The sequence below is a fragment of the Staurois parvus genome, unplaced genomic scaffold, assembly GCF_062004578.1.
Source record: "Staurois parvus isolate SC_StPar_1 unplaced genomic scaffold, SC_StPar_1.0 ptg001328l, whole genome shotgun sequence".
Lineage (NCBI taxonomy): Eukaryota > Metazoa > Chordata > Amphibia > Anura > Ranidae > Staurois > Staurois parvus.
This window is the reverse complement of record NW_028319124.1, coordinates 3,722,501-3,750,173: the sequence shown is the minus strand read 5'-3', so window position 1 is coordinate 3,750,173 and position 27,673 is coordinate 3,722,501. Positions and strand designations below refer to the sequence as shown.

At 42.9% G+C, this 27,673-nt stretch overlaps 1 protein-coding gene across 1 annotated transcript in view; it reads right to left on the bottom strand.

Moving 5' to 3' along the window:
* Positions 1 to 288: 288 nt before the first annotated feature.
* Positions 289 to 27,673, bottom strand: part of NOTCH3 (notch receptor 3) — a 125,875-nt gene continuing 98,490 nt past the window's right edge. The window contains exons 15-34 of the mRNA XM_089661278.1: positions 26,176 to 26,289; positions 25,035 to 25,154; positions 23,089 to 23,241; positions 22,733 to 22,961; positions 21,723 to 21,924; positions 19,021 to 19,174; positions 18,753 to 18,937; positions 17,517 to 17,649; positions 14,057 to 14,308; positions 13,735 to 13,847; positions 13,089 to 13,648; positions 10,067 to 10,402; positions 8,626 to 8,786; positions 8,330 to 8,537; positions 8,162 to 8,246; positions 7,398 to 7,560; positions 5,219 to 5,517; positions 4,978 to 5,125; positions 4,762 to 4,859; positions 289 to 3,525 (exon numbers count right to left, since the gene is read on the bottom strand). Coding sequence (XP_089517404.1) covers positions 2,245 to 3,525; positions 4,762 to 4,859; positions 4,978 to 5,125; positions 5,219 to 5,517; positions 7,398 to 7,560; positions 8,162 to 8,246; positions 8,330 to 8,537; positions 8,626 to 8,786; positions 10,067 to 10,402; positions 13,089 to 13,648; positions 13,735 to 13,847; positions 14,057 to 14,308; positions 17,517 to 17,649; positions 18,753 to 18,937; positions 19,021 to 19,174; positions 21,723 to 21,924; positions 22,733 to 22,961; positions 23,089 to 23,241; positions 25,035 to 25,154; positions 26,176 to 26,289 — 4,994 coding nt within the window. The 3' untranslated portion in view covers positions 289 to 2,244. The remainder of the gene's footprint in view (positions 3,526 to 4,761; positions 4,860 to 4,977; positions 5,126 to 5,218; positions 5,518 to 7,397; positions 7,561 to 8,161; positions 8,247 to 8,329; positions 8,538 to 8,625; positions 8,787 to 10,066; positions 10,403 to 13,088; positions 13,649 to 13,734; positions 13,848 to 14,056; positions 14,309 to 17,516; positions 17,650 to 18,752; positions 18,938 to 19,020; positions 19,175 to 21,722; positions 21,925 to 22,732; positions 22,962 to 23,088; positions 23,242 to 25,034; positions 25,155 to 26,175; positions 26,290 to 27,673) is intronic.

Below are 27,673 nucleotides of genomic sequence, written 5' to 3'. Positions count from 1 at the left end.
GAGGGCTGGGATCGTTGAACTTTAATAGATTCAGTTGGTATTTGGTCACACAGGCCTCAGTTTACTGTATAGGAGCAGTTTATACAGCAAGCTGCAAAGACACTGAAAGATACATAGCCCTAACAGAAAAAATGAATGGGGCTTTAAAGGTATCATGCTAAAAAAAAATGAATAATCAAAGAATATAACTACTACAGCTTTATTGGTAAAATTCAAACCACGATTGTGGTACCACAACTGTGGTTTGAATTTTACCAATAAAGCTGTAGTTGTTCTATTCTTTGAGTATTCATTTTTGTAGGATGATGCCTTTAAAACCTCATTGGTTTTTTCTGTTAGGGCTATGTATCTTTCGGTGTCTAATAATCAAGGCGTGTGGCACCAATAAATCCTACTAGCAAAGGGGGAGACCTCCATGTGGGTCTCCATCTCCCATTCCTTTCTCCCTTTATTAACAGCAAGCTGCAAAGATTTTAGCAAGCATCAAGCAGCTTTGTTGAAGCCCTAAAAGCACCATTTCCCTCCAGTGTGGAGAGATTAAACACAGATCTTGATGGAGCGCTCAATATCACTTTAAATCAGCTCCTAGCAGGCTTCAAGATTTCTTGTAGCATGCTGCTAGCCTGTTTAAAGCACTCCCATTAGTAACCATGTTTAACATCCTCATACTAGAACTGAAGATTTCTTGAAAGGCTTTCTAAAACCTTTCCAAATTCTTGCAACAGGTTGCTGTACACACACTTGATGAAGCCTGTGTGAGGAAGACCTTATGGATTCAAAACAGGTAGGCAGATCCAATTACACAGTCTTCACTCACATGAATGGCCAGAGGGGTAGTAAAACAGTTGAGCTGCAGTTTTACCGCCCCTTGACTGTCTTACTGAACACTAACATACAACCACTCACGGCTGTACACATGCAGCTGCCGCGATGCTGTGCTTTGCGGCTGCTGCAAAACTTAACTAGCGTGTCACTTTCAGTGGGCAGTGCCGCTATCGAATGTGACTAATGCAGTTCTAAGAGGCACCTCTGCAACTAGGGTTAAATCAGGTGGCGAGGAGGAAACATATCGCCTCCTCACTGCCTGTCAAACACCTCTGAAAAGTGATCTGACCACGGATTAGCTTTTTAGAGGAGAGTGAGACCCTGCCACACATGTGAACAAGCCGTTAATAAATTCTTGCTCCATAGCCAGGGTCTCACAATGTTGTGAAGCCACAGAAAACCCTGCATCTGATCTAGTATTTCCAAAAATATCTCATCAATGGTAGCCTACATATTTCTTTATGTACGTGTCGTTTAAGGGCTTTGTACCTTAACATTGCAAATTTTTGAATCATAGCTAAATGGTGATCTACAAAAAGTTGAACTTATCCCTTTGAAACAACTTCCTTGTTTGGTTCTACCTTAGTGTTTTGCTACTGAATGTTACATTAAATGAGCAACTGAGGCGCACAGAGGAACAGCAGCCCTGGAATGGGAACCGTTATCAAGGAATGACCTAAACTTGTTCCAAGACACCATTTAACTATAACACATAAAAGGTCTATCATGTAGACAAATAATTTAGAAAGAGTGTCTCTGACCAAATTTCAAATTAAAATTTCAAAATACTGCAAGCAACGATTTTGTTCCAATACGACAGGGCAAAAAAAGATTTTTTTTCTTGCTAAATTCCGTACCATTTTCTATCTGACACAGTCCACAAGGCAGTTTTGTATATAATGGTTTAAAAGAGGGATTGGGAAAAAAAAAAAGCAATAAACTCTTAACTTTATACACAAGTCCATCTAACAACATCCGATTACCCCGGAATTGGAGCAGTGCAGGGCAGTGAAATTAGCTTAAAAACACAACAGGGGGACACCCTCTTTAAAAATGTAACATTTCTTTTTTGTGGCAAATAATACGATTATAGCCTGCATAAAAAAGGACATCAAGTTGCATTTTGTTTCCTTCAAAACTGATAAAGATCGCGTTCGAAAACGTCTATACAAAAAAAGTTTTTAAAATTGGTCCCGTTGTAGATAAGTTTTTTTTTTTTCTTCATGGTCCCGTCATAAAACATTCTTATAAAATCACTGGAGACTTCATATTCTGCTTTGTAGTGCTCCAAACACTATACAGGTTGTGGGGTTAAAAAAAAAAAAGAGAGAAAAGTAATGAAAAGTCAGAGTCAAAGAGGGGAAAACAGGTAAAAGGGGTGAAGGCACTACAAAGTGATGGCAGGTCTTATGTCGGCAGTCAGGCAAACACTTGCATGTTGTTGGTTTGCTCAGGTAAGTGGGATGTCTGCCCGTGGGACCCACCCACTACGACTGGGCTGGGGGTAGTGTCAGACCATTCTGACACAGAGTGAGGAGATGGGCTGGACCACTGCTCTGGAGACTCTGGAGAAGGGGTCAGGTAGGGGTGCTCAGTGGGGATGTGAAGATAGTGTTTCGGGGTTTCCTCTTGTGAAGGTGCGAAGGTTTGCTGAGGAGGAGCGGTCATAGCTGGTGGTGTCTGGATGCTGCCCTCGCTGGGTACACTCTGCTGTTTAAAGTAGTTTCCATCTGATGGGGTAACTGCCTGAGCTGACCTCTCGGCTACATGTGGCATGCTCTGCTGTCTCAAGTGAGCGGTGTTTGGAGCAACTGGGCCCATCTGGCACTGTGGATCCATGGTGATCTTTACTGGACTCTGCATTGCCATCTGGTTCTGCAGCATCATCACTTGCTGAGCATGTAGCTGATGTAAGTTAGGCACTGAACCCGCAGGAGCTCCTGGCATGATGCGTGAGGGATGTGAAGAGGCCAACTGGCTCTGCCACGCGAAGGGAATGTTGGTTGCGTTCAGCATGCCGATATTTAACCCATTCACCACACAGCTTGGTGCACGCTGCAGTGGCACTCTACCTTGAAGGGCCATCATGGCATTCCCTTGGGCTTCTCCAATCTCGTTTAGACGAGCCAAAGACACGGCAAAAGGCCCCTCCATAAGGCCATTCACAAGAGGGGTGGAGGGCACAGACAAGGAACCAAGGTGAAATGTGCCAGGGGCAGCCATTGCTGGGGAGCCAGGATTGGCACTGTAAGCACGCGGTGAATCAAGGGAGTCAACAGGTGAGAGTGTCACGGAGCTCTCCAGCAGACCGCCGCTGCCAGGTGGGCAGTCAAGAGACAGCTTCTTGTTTCGGTTTTTCGCTTCCTTAGCTTCTCCTCGGCTCAGGCTTGCTCCGCCAGCTTTCGAGCTTGCCCGGCGGTTTTTCTTGCCTTGTGGTGTCTGCTTCATATTGCCCATGAAACCATTAGGAGGACAGAGTAGTGGTGACATGGTGTGTCCTCCCATTGTCCCTTGAGAACCTCTGACTGCATTATGTTCCTCTAGAAGCTGAACAATGTCATGATGTAGCCTCTCTTGCGCTATGTCACGAGGAAGGCGGTCCATATGATCAGTAATCTCACGATTTGCATAGTGATCGAGCAGAACTTTTGCTGCTTCATAACTTCCTTCCCGAGCAGCCAGGAACAATGGAGTTTCCTCCTGGAGTGTAGAACAGCAATACAGGTTAGTACATACATACGGCTATTATTCAAATACAATTATTAATTTTCGACAGTACAAAGATGAAATTTCAAAGCCTAGTATAGCTATGATACAGAAAGTGGCTTGCATCTATCAACATAACAGTTAGGGCTCCTTCACACTATCTTTGGTCTCTGAAGAATGATCTCCATTTGGATCACTCTTCAAAGAGCATTTGAAAGGTGGTGAGGAGGCATTGGAGTTCATTTACTACAACTGGAGAGTGCAAAGTCTTGTGCAACTCGGCATAGAATCCAGTCAGCTTGCAGGCTTTATTGCCAAAGCTTAATTGAACAACCTGAGGTTAGAAGCTATTTGGCTACCATGCACAACTGCACCAGATTTTGCACTTTTCAGTTTTAGTAAATCAACCCCATTTTCTCACCACTTGCTTTAAACCCCTTAAACCCTGCACTAGCATATCCCAACCACAAGCATTGCACCCAGTTGCAGGGCACTTGCAGAGTGTGCCTATTCACTTGAATGGGTCACATTCACTGGGTGCTACACCCGCCGTAAGTGTCACGGGACATAATTTGTATTCATATCAATTTTTATAAAAGTAATGTATACAGCAAGCTTTTACAAAGCTTTTGCAAACCTTGTTAAAGCTTTTAAGTACCACTCAGCTCCAGTACGGGAATGTTATACATAGATCTTAATGGGAGGCAGCCTGTCACTTTAAACAAGCTGCTAGCAGGCTTCAGTAAGCTGTAGCACTACTTGAAGCTTGTTTGAAGCCTACTGAAGCCTGCTAGCAGTTTGTTTGAATTGACTACCATTACTCCCACTAGGATCTCTGTAAGGACCCCAAACTGGAACCAAAGATTTCTATATAGGCTTCTACAAAGCTGCTTAAAGCTTCTCAAAGACAACTTTGCAAATGTTTATTGTACACATTGCTTTTGAAAGCTGGAAACTGTGTGAACCAGGCAGCACTGAAACAATACACTGTGGGCTTAAAGTCAGAATAGTCAGTAAAAAAAAAAAAAAAAAAAAAAAAAAAAAAGCACAGAAACAATTGTTTAAAAAGAGGAGGTAACTGGTAAAGGATTGTCCTTAAATGTTCCCTAGCCTCCCCTGCTGCAGAGTTCTAGGTTCATGCTGTTAAACTTATAATAAATAATTGTACATGAAGAAAAAGCACTTGACAAAAGTCATGTCATCTCTGTACAACTTCCAGTATACACGCACCTTGCTGTCCTGCATGTCCTTGTTGGCTCCATTCTTCAGCAAAGCCACGGCAGCTTCAATGTTATTCACAGCTGCTGCCCAATGCAGAGCAGACTTACCTGGAGAGGAATGACAGGAGAAAAAAAAAAAGTAAACCTTAGGTTAAAAACACTCCTGCAGGAAAAGCAGGACACACTCAACTTTGAAAATAATGGAGGCCACCAGCTCCACACTAACCAAGTTCATCCACAGCATTGACATCAGCATGGCAGGCAATAAGCTCTTCCACCATCCCCTCCACGGCCAGCCGAGCAGCCAAAATCAATGCAGTAGAGCCGTCACCCATTCGAGCGTCCAGGTCTGTGGAGCGGTTCCTGATGAGGATCTGTTGGTAGAATTGGTTTTAGAGAGTGATGCCAGACAAATACAATACTTTTAGCTGACAGATAAAAATTCCCACATCACAGGAGCAACTTGCCTGAAAAACGCCTTGTGCGTCGGCAGCCACAGCGGCGTGTAGCGGGGTACGTCCTGTATGATCTTGAGCATTGGGATCAGCTCCAGCATCCAGAAGTCTTTTGGCTGCATCTGCCCTAGCATATCTCGCTGCAAGATGCAGAGCCGTCTCACCGGTTCGGTCTGTCTGTGCCCCAAGAGATGCCCCTTGGCAGATAAGGTCGGAGATGGCGGAGGCTTCCCCTTCTTCCTCGTCTTCTTGAGACTCTGGCTCCAGCCCACCTCCCAGGAAGGATGCCAACATTAGCGGGGTGAATCCATCTACAAATTGAATTGAAGAAGACAGAAATATCAGATTTCCATCACATTCTAGGACAATGTTTATGCTGCAGTGCAGACTTTTGGCTCAGTGGTCCTAAAACCAATCATCAGACTTAAATAAAACAGAGTGTGCAGCTTCACAGCATAGCTCCATAAGGTAGACATGCCAAACTGAAATGAAAGTTTGTTGAATTGACAGTGCAAGGGGCTGCATTATGTCTAGCAAAGGCCAAGACTATGTAATTCCATAAAAATAGGAATATTGATGTACCTGTACAGTGCAGGGCACAGGAGTCAATTCTTAGATCATGGGTTATATGCTGCTACCTTCAGTTGATTGGACACTAGTAAAAGCTTTGCTGGAAACCAACCACCAGTGTACCCATAAAGCCATTCCCAACTCTGTGAAGCTCCAGCTTTTAACAAGCTGTAAGGAGAGCACAGGGAAAGTTGTACAGAACAAGAAATTGTAGCACCAGGCCCAGAGGATGAAAACGAATGGTCAAAAGACTCAGACATAAGACTGCAGAAGAAACCTGTAGCTGAAGTAGCAGAGGCTCAAACAACCAACTGCCATGAAATGGTTTTAAAAATGTGAACAGAACAGGCAGAAGCCCTATAACCCTTGAGTAGGGCCAATGCTAAATGCTGTAAAGAACCCATCCTCTAAAGAGAATGGGTGCAGGTAGGAAAGGAGGGACTCCTTCCCTGAGGGTAGAAGCCCCTAAAGAAAGTTAACATAACCACCCAGCCGGGTGGAGGAGACCTGATGAATTCCATAGAGGGACCTCCCTGAGAGAAACAGAAAAGGACTCAGTTGGCAAGATAATACATGACAGGAAGCCAGAGATGATGGACCTGACCCCATCCATAAGACGTATGATAAGTGTTTGACACAGAAGGCAATATAAAGAGCCCCAGGGAAGAACTGGCTTCCAGGATACTTTGTTCATATGTAACATAAAAAGGAGGGGAGACCAGGGAGATCACAGGGGAAGCCAAAGAAGAATTACTGCTGTTAGAGGTAATGGGGGAGAAGGTTCTGTCATTAAAGAGTCTCTTTACAAGGGCATAGCCCCTTTTAGCACTAGGGGAAGGCTCTGCAAAACCAAGAGCACCTGAGGAAAGCCCCAGAGGGGCATGGAAAAGTTGCAACCACAGCAAAAAGAGAAACAGTTGGCAAAAGTAAGTACACAAGTAGTGTAAAGCCAAAGTGCTATCATGAGGATATACAAGGTCTAACCAAGACCTGCCAGGTAGCAAGGTGTAGGTGTCTTGCACGATCAAAGGGAGAAAATGCACAATAAAGAACGGGAACAATTTCTAGGATAGGGTTCCCTATCTCTACATCAGGTGAGAACTAGCTAACATGACTGATTACAAAGTATGGGGAGGGGGGGGGGATGGGTAAATTTGCATGCCCTTGCAAAGGAAGAACACCCAACTAAGAGGTTCAAAAGTGCCTAGCAGATGAATATCAGGGGATTAAAGATACTGAGACATCTAGATGCCCAAAACCTAGACCCAACTAGCCCAGTATAGTTTTAGTGATCTGGCAGACTTTTTTCCTAATTCTTGGGGGCACATCTGCTGCACATCCATGTTGTCTGCACATTTTAACAGGCCATCAGGAGAATTAAGGACAGAGGGGACTGCTGCACACATTTGTATTGCTGGCAGAAGTAATAACAGTGTATGCAGATCACTGAGAAAGCCTTCAGGAACACCTAAATACCAAGCCCCAGAGACAAAGTGTTCTATCTAAAATGTCTAGTTTTGTATGGTGTTTTCACTTGTGCACCTGCTGTGCAACAAAAAAATACTATTCTGCATGCCTAACTTGAACCCTGCTCCTTATGAAAATCTGTGTTGCTGCTCACCTGGGCCTCTCACGTTAACATCCATGCCATCGGTCTCATAGTCACCCTGTGGTGGAGTCAGTGCTGTAGCTGGTGGAAGTCGGATATCTGCAGCGGCTAAGTGGTGCTGTGTCCAAGGCCGTGGGTCCACGGGATCTTGGCGACAGGGGGAAAGCTCCTCAGTCTATAAAATGGAAGTGAGAATGCTGTAATCAAATATTTTCAGAAGAAAAAAAAATCCATCTAATTATTAAAATACACAAAAAAAGGTTGGAAAACTAGAAAACTAATTTTGTGAATAATTTACAGCCAAAATTTTGGACTTTTTTCATCACATATGAAGAAGGTTGAAGACCTCCTGTTCGCCTTCACAGGTGGCAAATGAAAGCACTCCGCTCTTTGCAAATACTGCAACTCTGCAATTCTTCATTCCTGGCACTGGACACTCTGCAGCCATCCTATCATGGGCATGCTGATGATTTCAGCTGCATGGGGTTAAAAGGATGCAATGTCAATAAAGAGGACACCCTCAGCCAACCATCTAGGATACCCTTCCATCCATGACTGCACCTTGATATTCTGTAAATGGAAACTAGACAAGGCTGGAGACCACGCAGGTTTTGCTTAATGGTATGTATGCAGACAGTTCTCATTAAATCCATACAGACTTGCAATCTGCAAATTTGCTACAGGGCAGCAAAGGTGAATAGGTAGAGAGTGATGTCACTCCCCTAAATATAGCATGCAGCTATATTCGTTTACAATATCACTTCCCTAGTACTTACCTTAAGTCTTTTAGTCTCAGGACAGTCTGCCTCAGTCCAGTCTTCAGAAGGATCTTCCATAAGACGTTCTGCTTTGGCGATGTTCCTTCAAAGAGAAGCATGGTGTAAGCACAGTTAGGTGAAAAGACCGATGGGCAACACAGTAGGAGGCACTGGTGCTTTTCTTACTTAAGTCCAAGAGCATCCTGTCCCACAGGCTCACGTCTGTCTCTCTCCTTTTTCAATATAAATCCTTCTGGGAACCATAAGGTGCTGTGGGCTCGCTTCCTACGAGATACCAGCACACTCAGCACTATCACGATCAAGACCAACAGCCCAGCTACGCCCACTAGTGGAAGAAGATGCAATGACTGGGGAGGTTCTTCAATCTTATCACCTGGGAGGAGACACAAATTATGAATTCATCTGTTTCCTACCTCGGATTCATCACATTGCTTTTAATAAATGATTATTATATGACTTACTGCGCACGGATTTAATTGGGTAAGGGAAATGCAGCCTGTCCACAGCACTCAGCGCAGCCAGGTAATCAGCAGCATTTTTTGCATCTGGGAAGCATTCAGAGGTCTCTTTGTCAACCTGTTTTTTACATAGCCGATTGTCAATTTCCAACAGCACCTCAGACCTGTCAAAAGAGAACAGACGTCAGAACATCAAGGGTCTATTTAATAAAGCAATCCCTTGCTCTCCTGCAAGGGATGATTTCACGGATTTATATTTTTGATATTTTTAAAAGGATTACCCCTATTGTACAACTATATTCACAGTTTACGATCTCATACAGCTGGAACCATTGAAGGAACCAGCTCCTACCTCTCAAAAATGTATCAATTACATTCTTACTTTTTACTTTGATATGGCGTAACATTCAAGAGTAAAACAAAATGGTAATTTAGTTGTACCTTACATTAAAAATTCAGGAAGACCAGATCACTGTCATGCAATGAAGATTTTGACAGGTATAATATCAAGGATGATTAATGGATAAAGTACAATTCCATGAACCTTTTTTTGTTTGTGTAACTTTTTGCGTGAAACTTATAGATACCTAACTAGGAGAATTTGATAGATACCATAGGATTCTGTTGGGAGAATATAATAGATACCATATGATTCTGTTGGGAGGATTTAATATGTACCATATGAGTTCTGTTGGTAAAGATATTTCACATGCTTCAGGAGATCTGGGGGACTATAGACTGTCCCAATACACTTTCAGAGATTTATTTACTCTTGGCAATATTTGCTTATCCATGAAGCCCACATCTAAGGAAACCCATTGAGCTGGGATTGTGATGTGTATGCAATTTGCTCCATACTGCATATTCATCTAATTTTAGCAATGATTATCTTGTTGGGAATTTGCAGGCCTTTCCATGTATTGGCTATTATGCATCTAATGAGTGATTTGCTTGTTTGCATTTTTATCCAGGCTTTTTTTTTTCTAGAGTATCCAATGATTTAAGTGTAGAATGCCTAATTTAGTTTAATAGAAGCTATGCCAAACTTAACCTAACTTTTAGAAAACTGTGAGCAGGCAGCTTTTTAGTGCAGAAGAGACATGCTACAATCTCCTCTGCAATAATACAAACTTACCTGCCTGCTTGCAGTTTTCTACTGAATGTACACAAAGCTGTGTATGCACAGCTCAGCATGCATTCCTGGCAGACTTCGGCTGTGCCAGAATGACTGATTCCCATGCACATGCATGGGATGATATCCCCCGCTGCCTAATCAGGTGGCCAAAAACCTAGAATCCAGGGAAAAAAATGACAGCAGCCACTGAGGGATGTGACTGCTGCATAACTGGAAGGTGGGGATGAATGTATTGGAGAGTTTAGTACTTTAAGACATACAAACAATATCCATTATATTGAATGCTCATCTCAGCAAACATGTGCTCACCCTATGATGATGTCACCATCCAGCTCTCTCTTCACCCTCCGCTCTGCTGCCTGGCTTCTCCTGTATGGTTTAATCATGTACTGGCCATCTTTATCCACGCGGAAGCGGAGAGAGGTGCGCAGAATGACGCTGAGTCTCAGCAAGAATGCTTTGCTTTCCTTTAACAGCTGCTCAGGAGGAAGCAGAACCACAATAACCAGCACTCCCTCTGCCAGCTGCTCTCCATCCCGGCCTCCGGCACAGTCAAGACCATCCCAGCCACATTCCTCCGCGTTACATCCCTGGTCGCACCGACCATCTCCATAGTGGTCCATACAGTACTGTTCGTAGACAGGGCTGTCAGACAAAAAAAGCAGTTTGACACTTTAAAAATACGGTTCCTTTTGAGGAATTAAGACAAGTTAGCATTAATACCCCCTTAACAACATGCAACTAATTTTTGATTCCCTGCTGTTCCTTTCAGCACCAAGAGCCAAAGGAAGTACCCAGAAATTTTAGGTGCGCAGGAAGATGTGACCGTGCTGGACCAATCAATGCTGCTATTCTGAGCTATCACACTTGAGTCCACAGTCCTATAATTGCAACCTATAAATCTATTGACTTTCCTTTGCACCCAGCAGCTACTTGGAGCAGCAGGGAAGTGAAAGGGAGCAAACTATATGCTGCTAACAGGGCCAAATTAAAGCTGAACTCTAGGCACCAAGGTTTTCACATATATATTCCTCAATAGATACAAAAGATTTAAATCTAATTTGAGGGCATCAAAATCTAGATAATACCTTGTAAAAGTAGCACTGACATAATCATTGTGCTGTACATAGCCTGTGCAGAGAGCAGAGCTGTGGAAGGGACCAAGCAGGCTCCATCCACTACAGGCTGTATGAAGAACTACAGAAGGGGATGGATAGAAGACCAGTCATTGTGTACAAGCAGAGAGAGCATCAGTGACTGGTCTTTATTACCCAGGAAGCTCCTGCACAGAGGCAAGGTTTCACACTGGATGACAGCTCAGATCTGGAAGAAATACACTAAGCACACCAATATTTAAGGAAGAATACACATAGCTCTTGTACAGTTGCAAGAAAAAGTATGTGAACCCCTTGGGATTACATGGAGTTTTGCATGAATTGGGCATAAAGTGTGCTCTGAACGTCATCTAAGTCACAGCAATAGAAGAACTCAGTCTGCTGAACATAATACTACACAAACATTAGATGTTGCCATGGTTTAATTGCACATAACATGTAAACATTCACAGTGCAGGGAGAAAAAAGTATGTGAGGCCCTAGCTTAATGACTTCTCCCAGAGCTAATTGGAGCCAGGAGTGAGCCAACCTTGACTCCAATCAGTGTGATGATATTGGATGTGTTGCTGACAGCTGTCCTGCCCTTAAAAAACACACACCTGTTTTGAGTTTACTGGTTTCAAGAAGCACTGTCTGATGTGAACCATGCCTCGCAGAAAAGAGCTCTCAGAAGACCTACGATCAAGAACTGTTGACTTGCATGAAGCTGGAAAGGGTTACAAAAGTATCTCCAAAAGCCTTGAGGTTCATGTGTCCACGGTAAGACAGACTGTCTACAAATGGAGAAAGTTTAGCACTGTTGCTACTCTCCCTAGGCGTGGTCGTCCTGTAAAAATGACTGCAAGAGCACAGCGCAGAATGCTGCATGAGGTAAAGAAGAATCCCAGAGTGTCAGCTAAAGACCTACAGAAATCTCTGGCACATGCTAACATTTTTGTTGACACATCTACAATAAGGAAAACATTAAACAAGAATGGAGTACATGGGAGGACACCACGGAGGAAGCCATTGCTGTCCAAAAAGAATATTGCAGCACGTTTGAAGTTTGCAAAAGAGCACCTGGATGTTCCACAGCACTACTGGCAAAATATACTGTGGACAGATGAAACCAAGATTGAATTGTTTGGGAAGAACACACAACACTATGTGTGGAGAAAAAAAGGCACAGCACACCAACATCAAAACCTCATCCCCACTGTAAAACATGGCGGAGGGAGCATCATGGTTTGGGGCTGCTTTGCTGCCTCAGGGCCTGGATGGATTGTTGTCATTGATGGGAAAATGAATTCCAGAGTTTATCAAGACATTTTGCAGGAAAACGTACGACCATCTGTCCGCCAACTGAAGCTCCGCAGAGGATGGGTGATGCAACAGGACAATGACCCAAAGCATACAAGTAATTCAACAAAACAATGGCTGCAACAGCACAGAATACGCCTTCTGGAGTGGCCCAGTCAGAGTCCTGACCTCAACCCGATTGAAATGCTGTTGCATGACCTTAAGAGAGTGATTCACACCAGACATCCCAAGAATATTGCTACACTGAAACAGTTTTGTGAAGAGGAGTGGTCCAAAATTACTCCAGATCGTTGTGCAGGTCTGATCTGCAACTACAGGAAACGTTTGGTTGAGGTTATTGCTGCCAAAGGAGGGTCAACCAGTTATTAAGTCCAAAGGTTCATACACTTTTTCCTCCCTGTACTGTGAATGTTTACATGTTATGTGCAATTAAACCATGGCAACATCTAATGTTTGTGTAGTATTATGTTCAGCAGACTGTGTTCTTCTATTGTTGTGACTTAGATGACGTTCAGAGCACATTTTATGCCCAATTCATGCAAAACTCCACGTAATCCCAAGGGGTTCACATACTTTTTCTTGCAACTGTATTTAGGCAATAGTAGCTTATTCTGGAGTTCAGCCTTAAAGTGGAGCGGTTTTCCCCTGCATGGGCAAACAAAAAGTTCAGTTTAAACAACTATCATTCACTTATTAAAAGAAAACCTGTGAATTTTAAAATTTAAAAAGTTCATAATTTTATTATTAGGACAGAAAAGTTTCTCCTCTGCAGCTCTTTGTTGCAATATTAGTTACTGCCTAATAAAAGTAATAGACACCCTGTGTTGCCTGGTCTTAGGACTTTTGAATAAATAAAATGTAAATGAAAATGTAAGACAGCCAACCCCAAGTCCTTTACAGCACTTCAGGTCCCTTACTTGCAGCTGTGTTCAGTCTTCTCCCGGCAGTCAAAGTTGTCATACAGACACTCAGCTGAGGCACATTGTAAATCACATTTGGAATTATTGAACAGGAGCTGGCAGTTTTGCCAGGGACAATTCTTCCACGGGTCATCCACGGACAGAGCGCAATCTCCACCATCCCAGTGACATTCTGGAGAATTGCACTCCCGGTCACACCGGCCATCTCCCATCTTGTTGGGGCACTGTGGTGGGCTACATTCTGGTGCTGGTATGTCTTCAATCGGGGCCTTTATATCACACCGTGGTCCAATAAAGTCTGGAGGGCAGTGGCAGGTGAAGTAAGGGAATTTGTCAGTAGTGGCACACCGAGCTCCGTTTTGGCAAGGTGAGGGGGAGCAGGCTGAATGACGGGGAGATTGTGGATTAAAGGTGCCATTTAGGAGGGTACGGCAGACAACCCCTGGAGGGCAGACACAACGAGGGCCTAGAGGTGAAGGGATGCAGGAAGATCCAGATGGACAATCAAAGTCTCGACAGGAATTTAGAGGTCGCTCACAGGATGGTCCAGTGAAACCCTATAACATGAGAACAATGTGCTATGAGTGAATAAGGAATAAAGAATGATGTAGCTTTTTATCAGATGCAAAAGCCAAGTACTTACAGCAGGGCAGCGACAGGTGTACCCCAGAGGGGTGTTAACGGTCACACGGCAAACACCTCCATTTTGACAAGGCCGAGACTCACATGTGTTCACCACACTCTGGCAACGGCGTCCTGAACAACATAATTATACATTACTTGATATCACATTCCTACACTACTAAGATTACCAGTTAGACCCCCTAAGTGGAACTGTGTGAGATTCTATGTTGCCATTTCAAATTAATATTGCTTTCTTGATGAATGTATACACTGACTAGATGAAGGTTTCAGCAGCTGATCCTCAACTCTCCCCTTCTCCCTCCGTCATACAACCATCTTACCTGTATAGCCATTCTTGCATATACATTGATAATCATTGGCCATCTGGATGCAGTCGCGGGTGTTGTGTGTCACACAAGGCCCAGACAGGCACTCATTGATGTCGCCCTCACACCTCTCGCCAGTGTAACCTGGAGGGCAGTTGCAGCGGTAGCCCCCAACTTTATCCACACAAGTCCCGTTGTTCAAACATTTGGGCTGGCCAGAAGTGGTGAGAGTGGAACAGTCATCTTCATTAATCTCACACAGCACCCCTGTAACATTATAAATTCAATATGATCAAAAAAGAAAAATAATATTGTTACATACACAGAAGCCTATACACACAAGAAACACAAAGTATGGGAGAGGGGAGTGGGTTGAGTTCGGGCACTGCCTCGTTTTTCCTTTTAAGTTCTGAAAAGGTCATGGCACCAAGCGGCAGCATGAAGGTACACAGTGTTAAAATTGGCCTGTAAATATATCTAGGAACATCAGGTACACAATCTAAAGAAGATTGTAAATAGATCTATATTATATATACAATCTAAGTACTCTATATGCAAATAATTCACAAATAAATCATGACAAACATGCAACCGAGTGATTTCTCTTGTTCTACAGTGCCTGGTCAGCTTATGGGTTGGGACCCAAACTGGGTTGTGGACATGTTTGTGATGTGTCACCACATGACAGTTTAGTAAACAGCCTAGTTTGTCCAAGTGCAAAATCAGTGGCGAGTGATACAGAGCACTTTATCTAGGTTTCAAATCATATACTACTGTGATATGAGACGTAGCCTATAATCAATGTGGTTAGTGTATCACAGAAAGCATTCCTGAGATGAAAATGTAATAAATAGACCCTCAACATCAACACAACCCATCAAACTTATAAGATTGGGAGCATATGGGGGACTAAAGTGTGTGAAGCAGGGAGCAAAGGCAATTGCACAGACAATATCATAAGGGAGAGAGACCCCGACACTAATGGAAAATGTAAAACATTTCCTGCAGAATTTTCCTCTCTGCTTTATACGAAGGTCTCGTTCACACAGGTTGAACATAACCATATGCACATGGATTGCTATCAGTTAGGACACAGCCACTGTTTCCAATATGGACAGAAGCTGCATCCCCATTGATGGCAATGAGACTGCATGCACAGGGATTTGTGGAACACCAAAACAGTCCAGTACGGTTAAAAGTGGCCCTCTTCAGACGTACAGTGAATGAGGCCTACAGCTTTACTGAAATTGTGAAGTGTGTCTGCAATGCTTTATACAGTCACTGACTTTTGTCTTTACTGACACTTTGGTAATCATTCTCTTGGGCTTCGGGCAAATGACCAGTTATTTGGGCTTTATAACATGCTGGTGCTAGATAAACGCTCCAATTTTCACAGATGTTGGAAACCCATTTTCCTCCCAGTATAAATATGCAAACATCAGTAAAAAACCCCAGTCTTTGACCGCTACCCCCTTATTATCAGCAAAATCTTATTTTATATAGTCCATGTATTAGATCACATACCATTAGGATATAATACACAGACTAGAGCAGCCCTTTCTCAACCAGGGAGCCCAGGCACCCTAGGGTGCTTTGAGGTTTTTTTCAGGGGTGCCTTGGCAAAATGTCTAAAAATTGCCTAAAACTATACAAGCCAGCGGGTAGAACAAGCCTGCATTTTAGTTACACAAAGCCACAGGTTTTCATTGTGCACCATTACCACCTTCTAGCCGCTGGCGCCCTGGAAACCTATGACATCATCAGTTAATATGGAGGATGTCGGCTACCCGCACAGCACCCTAGTTTGACCCTCCCATGCCCCTCTCCATCAGTGCTGGGGTCATATTAACGCAGTAATGAAGAAAAACTGAGGGAGAAGAGAAACCCTGGAATACTAGTCAGTACCAGTGTGCAAAAATGTATTTGCTTTGGAAGAATAAATCACCTCTAATGTTGGGTGTTCTACATGTGTGGATGTTGCTGTGTTATATGAAAATATTAGAATAGTTTTTTACATTTTAGAATGGGGTGCCCTTTTAAAATGGAGAATCTTGAGGCACCCCATTTTAGAATGGGGTGCCTCCAGACTGTTCATAATTGTAACGGGTGCCTCGGGACTGTCCATAATTTTAACGGGTGCCTTGACTGAAAAAGGGTTGAGAAACACTGGACTAGAGGCTGCACTAGTGGATTCCTAACCAGCTGAAACACACACACTGTATATATTATAATATGACATGATTTTGTACTGTCCAGTGGGAGGCGTTGTAGTACCAGTATGTGTATGATTTTCTTGCCCAATAATTTTTTTTTAGCTTGTTTCATATTTTAAGTGGTTACAATAAAGCATATATTTTTTTAGGCTTTCAACCCTACACCCTGCCATATGATTTAATTATAATGTTGATAATAAGGGGGTAGCAGTCAAAGTCCTTTTTTTTTTATGTTGATGTTTGCATATCGATATGGTTACACTGACAACTCTCCCCTAATTCTATTGTTATTTTGGACGATTTTTTATGATGATTTTGTAAAAACTCAAAGGGACCTGGTTTGAGGATTTTTAGAGGCAAATGGTCATCCTCAAAGTATAACTAACATGCACACATACAGAACTCTCACTGAAACAATTGCTTTATCGCTGCATAAGACGTTCCATATTTATTGGTTTATTGCATCTGTCTCAGTGGTAGTCATATCATGTTATACAGTTTAATATTTTCTGCAGATACAATCAATATTGCAGTTACAACAAATCTTTTTTTCTGAATGAGGAAAGAATCATTTTTTCTATAGCAAGCACCAGTATACTAGATCAACCTTTTTTCAGTCAAGGCACCCTTTTAAATTACAGACAGTCTTGAGGCACCCCATTCTAAAATGTGAAAAAATATTCTAATAGTTTTATATAATGCAGCGACACCCACACATGTAGGGCACCCACCATTAGAGGAGATTTATTCTAGCAAACCAAATACACTTTTACACACTGGTACTGAGTAGTATTCCAGTGTTTCTCCTCTCCCTCTGTTTTTATCCATCACTGAGCTAATGTGACCCCAGCACTGATGGGGAGGGGCAGGGGAGGGTAAAACTAGGATGCTGTGCAGGCAGCTGACATTCTCCTTATCAACTGATCATGTTATTGGTTGTCAGGAGGCTGGCGGCTAGAAGGTGGTAATGGTGCACAATGAAAACCTATGGTTTTGTGTAACTAAAAGGCAGGCTTGTTCCACCCGCTGGCTTGTATACAGGTTTTGGGCAATTTGTGGACATTTTGCCAAGGCACCCCTGAAGAAACCTCAGGGCACCCTGGTTGAAAAAGGCTTTACTAGATAAATGCTGGCCAATAACTCTAGAAAAATTAAATTTGCTAAGGGAAGGTTGTATTATAAAAATTAAGACTTCCATTCTGGCCCATTTTAGTCATTGTACCTAATAAGGGCATGTGTGATAATACAGTCTACATGCTTACCAAGGGTCCCTGGCGGACAGGAGCAGATGTAACGACCAATCAGGTCAATACAGGATCCTCCGTTCTGACACGGGTGAGACTGGCATTCGTCTATGTTTATTTCACAGTTTGTTCCTTCAAATCCAGCCACGCACTAGGAAAAAAGATGGCATTAAGAGCAAAAAGAATACAAAAAGTCCCCCACCATACACACTCCTATGTCGCTAACATGGCAGATGCTAGACCATAAACCTCTATTACAAGGGATGTAATTATATTTATTTATTTCAGGTACTTATATAGCGCCGTCAGTTTTACGCAGCGCTTTACATATATATTGTACATTCACATCAATCCCTAACCCTCAAGGGGCGTACAATCTAAGGTCCCTAACTCACATTCATACATACACATACTAGGGCCAAATTAGACAGGGTCTAATTTACCTACCAGCATGTCTTTGGAGTGTGGCAGGAAACCGGAGTACCCGGAGGAAACCCACGCAGGCACAGGGAGAACATGCAAACTCCAAGCAGGTGGTGCTGTGGTTGGGATTCAAACCAAAGACCCTAGAACTGCCAGGCAGAAGTACTAAACATTTAGCCACTGTGCTGCCCATTATATAACAAAACCTTAAGCCTGCTCTGCTCATCAATAACGATAGATGAGACTACCTCACTTTGTACAACCTACACATGATTTTGCAACTTAAAACTGGTTGTAAACCTCAGACATGAAATATGAACAAAGCATATCCCTCTAAAGTGTGTACTTGTCTCAATCCAGAGCACTAAGTGTCATTTCTGTCTTATGCTTCATTCCTCCGCTATCAGCACGAGTCATTTGACACCTTTTCCTGACACCAAAAGAAAAATGGTGACAGGGGAGGGACTTCCAGCTGATTGACAGCCTCAGCTCTGTTCCTGTGTGCTTTGTGAAGAGGGGTGTGTCTCTTTCCTCCATTCAGCTCTCAGTGCTTTCCTCAATGAGCTCTGCAGAGTGCAACTTCAGCTCTCTGCTCCCTTTTTTTTTTTTTTTTGAACTCAAGCTTTATAATTCAGCACTCCAAACGAGAAAGAGAAAGCTCCAGATAAACAGGTACACCTTATGCAGGGGGATTGGCTTCATTTCTGTGCATCACCACTCACTTCACTGGGTATATGTTCTCTATCCTCTCTGGAAAACCTTCAACTTGGAATCATAAAAATAGAAGGAGCAGATAGAATATACTCCCATAGACTCATTAGTCTTGCTTACCTCACACACATAACCACCAAGGTAGCTGTGGCAAGACCCTCCATTAAGACAAGGATCCGGGTCACACTGGTTGATGGGTGTCTCACAGTAGCTGCCAGTGTAGCCTCCTCTGCAGAAACACTTGTGAGAGTTGCCTGTATTCATACAGGACCCCCCAGCATGGCAGAGCTGATCCACGCGGACACCTAACACAACAAGAGTATGTCAAGAGCCAAGCCATAAAGTCTCATCGTTCTTCATTGTACCCACTTTCATCCGTTGTACGCACCTTTCCTGTTCGCTGCTACGTCACATGACACACGTGGGATATCACAGTAACTTCCCGTCCATCCAGAAGGACACTCGCAGCGGATAGATGGGCCTATTTGAGTGCAGCGACCTCCATTCTGGCACGGAGAACGACGGCAAAGATCCAGCAAGTTCTGAAACAAAGGAGCAATTGTGTCAGAGGCAGAAGAAGAGTGGTTACTGTTGTTAAATATACAATACACTGCTAATAGTCGATGTCTGTAAAAAGAAGCGAGGTTTCAACCACACAAAGGGCAATATTCATCCAAACACAGTGTGTTTGGTAACCTGAGATCTGCGTAAAAACGTATTCACCTCCAAGGCCCATTGATCAGCAGGAGACCTTTAAACCTTTCACTGCCAGAGCAGTTTTTGCCTTTTTTTCCCCCATACAATGGAAAAAATTATTTTAGACCTCCAGATCATGTAAAACCTCCAAATATGATATATTTTCTGAAAGTAGATACCCCGGGGAAAATTGCGTGTATTTTAGAAATCGTTCCACTAATATGTGACATGACATAAAATTGGAACGAACACCAACACAAGAAATGAATAAATTTTCAGTCAAATATAAAAGATGAGGTTGCAAGTAAATAGATACCAAACATGTCAAAACGTAAAACTGCGTGTACCTGTGAAATGGCAACAAACTTCACAACCCTATATTTTCTGTAGGCAGTGCTTTAAAAGCCCCTACAGGTCATCAGTTCAGATTTAGGAATAATGAGAATAAGGAGTTATTAGCCTCACTCTGGCATGCAGTGCGATATTATTTATTTCAGGTACTTATATAGCGCCATCAATTTACACAGTACTTTACATATATATTGTACATTCACATCAGTCCCTAACCCTCAAGGGGTGTACAATCTAAGGTCCCTAACTCACAATCATACATACACATACTAGGGACAATTTAGACAGGAACCAATTAACCTACCAGCATGTCTTTGGAGTGTAGGAGGAAACCGGAGTACCCGGAGGAAACCCACACAGGCAGAGGGAGAACATGCAAACTCCAGGCAGGTGGTGCTGTGGCTGGAATTCGAACCAACGACCCGAGTACTGCCAGGCAGAAGTGCTAACCATTTAGCCACTGTGCTGCCCACTGTGATATGCAACACATAGCAAAAGTGAGATTTGCGCATGTAGGCACCCTTGACGCAAGCACTTACTTTCATATGTTTGTGTGTGTGGGGGCTCAAAAACCTTTTTAAGTGCTTGAGTGGAACTTAGATGTTTTTTTTAACCACTTCAGTACTGGACACTTATACCCCCCTTCGTGCCCAGGCCAATTTTCAGCTTTCAGCGCTGTTGCACTCTGAATGACAATTGCACGGTCATGCAACACTGCACCCATATGAAATGGTTATCATTTTTTTCACACAAATAGAGCTTTCTTTTGGTGGTATTTAATCACCACTCAGTTTTTTTTATTTTTTGCTAAATAAAACAAAAAATATCTGAAACTTTTGAAAAAAAACAAAAACTCTTTTCTTTGTTTCTGTTATAAAATTTTGTAACATTTCTTCATAAATTTAGGTCAAAACGTATTCTGCTACATTTCTTTGGTGAAAATAATAATTGAATTTGTATTTTGTTTTTCAAATGTTTCTTTTTTTTTTTAAATTTATTATTACATTTTTTCTTTTTTTACGATTTTATTTTTCAGCACACTGTCACCAAAGCAATATAATGTTACCATAGTAACATTGAACTACTCTGGGCAAGTGATCAGGATTTTTTTTTTTTTTAACACATTATGATTGCTAATACCAGTGTATTTCATTTATGTTTGCAATCATTGTTACTGAATGAAACCAATTCATTTAGTCTTTAGTTGTGATTAGCTGTGATTGGGCAAATCTGATCACATGATATAGATGGGCTGTGATTGACCCTGTCTGTATCATGTGACTGCCTTGACCAGTCACAGCTAACAACATAATTGTATACAATGGATGGCATGACAGGAAGCCATCTATTGTATACAATTGACATGTGATCTGCTGTGATTGGTCCTAGCGGCCACATGACACTGGCGATGGGCCGATGTACTGATAGATCACCGGCTGTGACAGATCGTGCTGCTGGGTGGCCCCGCAAGCGGCTTGTTTTGACAGGATGTCATATGACGCCCAGTCACAAGATTGAGTGTCCCACCTGGCCGTCATTCTGCTATAGGTCGAGTGGGAAGGTGTTAAATGAATTCCCACCCAAACACACAGTGAACAAAAAAAAAAAAGCAGCTGAGTTCCCTCTCCCATGCTGGTCTTGTCCATGATTCCTCTCCCATGCTGGTCTTGTCCATGTTCCCTCTCCCATGCTGGTCTTGTCCATGGGTACGCAGAGCCCAGGAAACACAGTGAGGGAAGGCAGGGACAGCACAAATGTGTGAAAACTACCCCAAGTCAGAAGTGGCAGTAACCAGGTTAAACTGCTCAAAATGTAAGAATAAGAACATGTAGAAAAAACTAAATTTTAATAATATTTCTGCCACAGAATTCAGTCAGATGCTGAAGACCACCAAATCTCTTGAGGACAGTGAGGTTATTCACAGGGCAGAGAAGAGTTCAGAGTCTTACTTTGCAAGGAGGTTGATTTAAAAAGATTTTTCATGCATGTTTTTTTTCACTTTATTGGAAATCTGTCTACAGCAATCTGTCCCATTCCACTCACCTGGCACTGCGTCCCTGTGTATCCATTGGGGCAGATACATTGATAGGACTCCACCCTGTCCACACACACAGCTCCATTCTGGCAGGGACGGGAAGCGCACTCATCCACTTCGTGTTGGCAGTGAGAGCCGGTGAAGCCAGAGTGGCAGATGCAGGTGTAGGAGTCCACGCCGTCTTTGCAGGTCCCACCATTAAAGCAGGAGCTGAAAATGACAGATCAACACATAATTATGTACAAGTACAGTGACAGCACCCAAAAACAAGGACAGAAAATTGTATTAAACCAGGGGTTAATATTTCGAGTGCAGACCTACTAGCCGGTCACAAAACTTACTCTCCACCAGTTGCCCCACCCAACCTTGCCCAGGTCTGCCCCCAACCCCACCCCTGCCCCGCCCCAAACCCCACCTCTGCCCCGCCCCAAACCCCACCCCTGCCCCGCCCCAACCACGCCCCCTTAAGCTTATGAAATTACATTTTTCTTTAGAATAGTCCAAAATATAAAACTGTATACAGTAATGTATATCCCCGCTCCCCTGTACTCCATTATAGTGATATGACATGTATACAGTAATGTATATCCCAGCTCCCCTGTACTCCATTATAGTGATATGACATGTATATCCCAGCTCCCCTGTACTCCATCCCATCATGCCTCAGTCTCTGGGAGTCATGCATGTGGCTTTTTCTTGTGTGTTGCATGGGACATATAAATATTCCTAACATGTCGAAAATAAGTTTTCAAACGCTAACCCCTGTAGCTGAACACACTGTGAAGTTTGACTTTGTTCCTTCAGCTGTAAACTTTGAGGATGATTGCTCCCACAGTGTCTGCAACTACTGAGGTCGGCTGCAAAGCACATTTACCATTTTTTAAAACATGTAAATATCTTAAGGTTTCTAGGCCTAGCTTGGCTACACTTTAAAGTCTACCCTAACTGATCATTTTGAGGTGGATATCCTGCAGTCTGTTCTCACAACTGGAACCACTTTGCAATTCCTAGAGCTTACCTCTCAGTACAGTCCTGTATGTTGGTCTCGCAGACAGGCCCAGTGTATCCTGGAGCACAGGAACACACATAGCTGTTAACATAATCTAAGCAGGTGGCTCCATTGAGGCATGGGTCACTAAGACATTCATTGATTTCATTCACACATCTTGGTCCAGTAAAGCCAGGCAGACATGTGCAGGAGAAAGAATTCACCCCATCCTTGCAGGAACCACCATTGAGACAGGGATCTAAGAGTGCAGAAAAATAAAGAAAACAAATTAAAAAGAGAAAAAATGTAGACTGATGGCATTAAGAACAATTTTATTATCTTTTTTTTTTTTTTTTACAAACAGCCAGATTGACACTACAACTTACTTGGTGAACAATCATTAATATCAGTCTCGCAGTTGTGACCCGTGTATCCTGGTTTACAGAGACAGTTGTATCCGCCTGGAAGGTTGATGCACTGTGCACCATTTTGGCAAGGGCTCCTGTTGCATTCATTCACGTCGATGTCACATGACTCACCTGCAACAGTAGGTAGCATTATTACCCAGTATTCTATGTTATTTCTGTCATATGAAGGTTTAGATGTCAGTTTATATGGAAAATGAACTGTAGTCGCAATGCACTTCTTAGGACCAGGTCACACCAGCAAATCTGTAGCAGCTCCTAATCTCTGATTATTTGTAGTGATTTGTAGCCGGCTATAAGGCCCCATGCATACTGCAACCCCTCTAAATGCCTTTCTCCTTGCAGGACAAAGCAGCTTTAAAAATGTACCTAAAGCTGCAGTATTTCAAATACATTTAGGTACATTTAGGCAGGTCAAGCATTGTTGGTGTTCATGCATTTCATTGACCAGAAATATAAATTTATCCTGGCCACTGAAATAGACGAATGCTCAAGCACTATATGTACCCAGTACTTATGCATGTTTACACTCATTTACAAGCGGTTAGGTGCATCAGGTGCATTTTTGTGGCAAAATGCTCCTTTCCTGAACACTCTGGCCCTGGTTTTTTTTTTCTGCCTCTAAACACCTGTGTATGCACGGACACATAGGGTAACAGAGGAGAATTTAAAGTGGAGTTCCACTTATTTGCCTCCCTGTCAAAACCAGATACCCGCTCCCCCCCAAAAGGTGCCAAATATGGCAGTGGAGCGGGTACCTGGTTTTGACAGGTACCCGCTTCCACTTCCAGCTCAGTTTGATGTAGCAAAGTGAGCCATGGTGATACTGTACTACTTGTGGGGGGTGATGAAGATTTTTTTTTTTTCTACACCGATTGCTTTTACACCCATAAAGGCTGTAAAAGCAATAATTTCTCCTTCTCTCTGGCTGCATTCTTGCAGCCATTGAGAAATACTGTGTGAGCTGTGATTGGTCACAGCTTGTCACATGGTACAAGGCTGTTGTGAATAGCCTTGTACCATGTGACCTCTGTGATCATTCACAGATTTCATACGTAGTAAGCAATGATGTCAGAAGTAACATCTTGCTTACTACTCTGCATGTGATCACTGATTGGCCAATCAGTGATCACATGATCGGGACCTCGCACAGAGGTCCTGTACGACGATCGGAGTTCCACTGTGTCTGGAGGACACAGCGGCACCGGATCGCGGTGCTGCGCGCTCCCAGGGAGTGCGCACAGTCCAAAAAGGGTGGGCGCCGTTTATGAACGGCAACCCGCCCCTGGACTGCCACCGTCCTGCCGTTTATATACAGCGGCCGGATGGCAAGTGGTTAAAGATGATAGTTAATCTGAAAGCACTGCTAAATGTCAATGACAAAACGGTGGACATACATGCTAGAGTTTTGTTTTTCTAATAAAAAAAAACAAAAACACAAAAAACAACAAGCAGCCATGACTTCTCTTCGGACTCAATTTCGATCAGATTCAATCAAACTGAGTCGATTGGCGATGGTGGAAAATTATCACTCTTTTTGCAAAAATCACAAGCATTGAGATACTTGTTCAGGCATACAATTATATTTCAATTGACCAGATTATGATATAACATAGTGGGAACACAGATGCAATCAAGGACTTATAAATTACAATCATATCTTCACTATCAATCAAAATCCACTTCCCTGTGTGCGGCATATTGATCTAATGGGTTGTTGATAGGTTATTCTGGTTGGACCCATCACTGACTGTAATGACCTTATTGTTACAAAAATAAAAGAAAATCCCTAACTAGAGATACTTTTTAGCTGATAGAGTTGCTCATATGACAAGGCCCTTACTGCACAAAAGCTACATTTCTGCTATTCATGTTATCCTCAGAAAATGTGTAAATGTCACAGTTACCTTCCCAGCCACTAAGACATTTGCAGGTGTAGCTTTCATAGTCTGCAGATGGTGTGCACACACCGCCATTATGACAAGGCTCAGGACTGCAGGGCGCAAGGAGAGTCTCACATGTCTGGCCTGGAACAGAAAAGAACTGTGATCAACATTGTTATTTTACCATGCGCATTATGGACATATCTCATGACATCAGCACCCACCTATCCCTTCATTGCATCTGATCAACAAGCACTCTTCTAAGATGATTAATGGCCATTTGCACCATGAAGAAAGGGTAAAAGTTAGCCTCAGGTGCTGCCATCTAGAGGCACCATGAGATAAGCTCCTCGGCTCACCTGGTGGACACTCAGTCATCTGCTCTTATGGATGCTGGAACCACTTTAGAGATGCAGAGTTTGCACCCCTATACCATTCTTTAGTTTGTAACAAATATGAGTATGAAAGTGTAAAAAAAAAAAAACATTTTTAATGTTACTGCAAGCAGCATGAATTCCCCCTGCTATAGCCTATAGCTTTTGCTCAAACCATTAAGCCATTTCCAATGGATATACAAAATATTCAAGGATTCACGGTCAGGTATAAATCACCCAAAATTGCTGGTGTTCAGTTCACTAAATATTGTGTGAGGAGTAGAGCGGAGCTAAACCAACCAATTTAACGGTTTCCCAAAACAGTTAGAATAGAACGTGGGGAGTTATTTGTCCTCCGTTTGGGTGGGTGTCCCTGAATGCACACTGTCTGCATTAGAGAACATGCACGTGCACCCACATAGATGTCGAATTGGGAGCAACGGCTGTGTCCATGCAGCTGCTGCATCCCAATAGACACAAATGGGGCTGAATGGACACATATGCACATTACACCTGTGCATCCCATGCAGGCAAACACAACCCTTCATAAAGATGTATGTCTACGTACGCAAGTGTGAACCAGACCTAACTGGAGCTGCACTTTAAAAAGAAACAGTTTAAGAAGTAGTAATTTAATAATAATAATTAGCAAAGACTGGTGTCCTAATTGCATACATTTGTATCAAGAGTACGCCATTTATCACTGTTACAGTTCCTCTGGAACTTCCGAAAAAAGCAATAGGGAATGCTCTGATGTGTACAGTATATCAATATGCTTGAATCAAACTCACCTGTATATGGCAGTGTACATAGACAGCTGTATCCGGCAATACCATCCACACAGGTTCCTCCATTCAGACAAGGAGCTGGGGCACACTCATTAATATTAGTCTCACAAAAGTTTCCTGTATAAAAAGAAGAAATAAGTTATTATGCAAAAGGTACCATAACAAAAATGATAGAAACAACAAGACACCTAATGAGAACCCATCAAGAGTGGGCAATTCTAATAATCCTAATCTCCATTCTTAAACGGTTACCATAGCATGGCCGAATCTCTCAGTCATAGCTGTGTGTCCCAATACCAGGGAATATATACTTTTTTCTTAAACCCTGTACACATATCAGCCAAAATCAGCTAGTACAGTAGATATTGGACGACATCAGACCTGTGTGTACAGGTCCTTGCTGGATAGAAGCTGATCTCACGGCCGGCTTCTGTCAAACGAGCATCCTGGAAAAACCAGCATCCAATTGGCATCTGATCAGTGGTCTCAGCCAATGGATGCGAGCGGTGACCGGATTTGTTCAGGTGGAGAAGGGGGGGGGGGGGAGTGGGGAGTGGGGTTGGGATGTGTCCCCCGTCAAAATAAATAGCTCAGCGGGAGATTGCTGTACCAACATTGCATCGTTTGTATAGTGACCTCCTCACAAGCTCACTTTTTCTTCCATTCAGCCCGCTAGGTTAAACAAAAGAAAAAAAAACAAAAAAAACTTACCATGTGTAACAGGCTTACTACAAGTACAGGCTAAACTGTCAATTACCAAAGCTTTTCGTTTGATTTCTTCTACTCCTGAGCCCATTTCTTATTAGACAGTTTTGTGGAAGTCAGTTATCAGGTGAGCCAAAGTTAAAATAAAATAAAAAAAACAAAAACTAAAAACCCTTTCTATGTATTCCTCACTCCAGCAGGCCTCATGGACTATCCTCTCCTCTCCTACGGGCCCTCACCGTCCCCACGTACAATGCAGAGCTATTTGTCCTGCAACTTACATTCTTACGTGTGACCACCAACCAGAGCACCTTGGAATAGAGGTCGATATATTACAGCTTATTCATGTACCCCCTAGACTTAACAAGCAGTTCAGCTTTACAGAAAAAAAACCCGATAAGGTAAGCTATACACCCTCCCCACCTTTCCCCTTCCCTCCACCCCTCCTGTAATTACCTCTGTAGGTGATGAGATGTCCATTCAACTGGTGTAGCAGTCCAGGAATTTGAAATAACTCCTTTTTCCCCCCTTCTTTCTGCAGGGAATCCAGTATGGATCAGAGCGATTCTGATTGGTCAGTGCCAGCACAGAGAATAGCTCTGATCCATCCCAGAAGTCCTGCAGATAGAAGGTGAAGAAAGGTTGGAATTTCAGATTCCCGGACCACTACACCAGCTGTAAGGCCACAGACGGGTTATTACCCAAAGAAAAGGTAAGGACAGTGGGGCCTGGTGGGTGGGGAGGGGGTACAGTGTTAGTTCACCTTTTCATTTTTTGAAAAGGTGAACTTAAACTT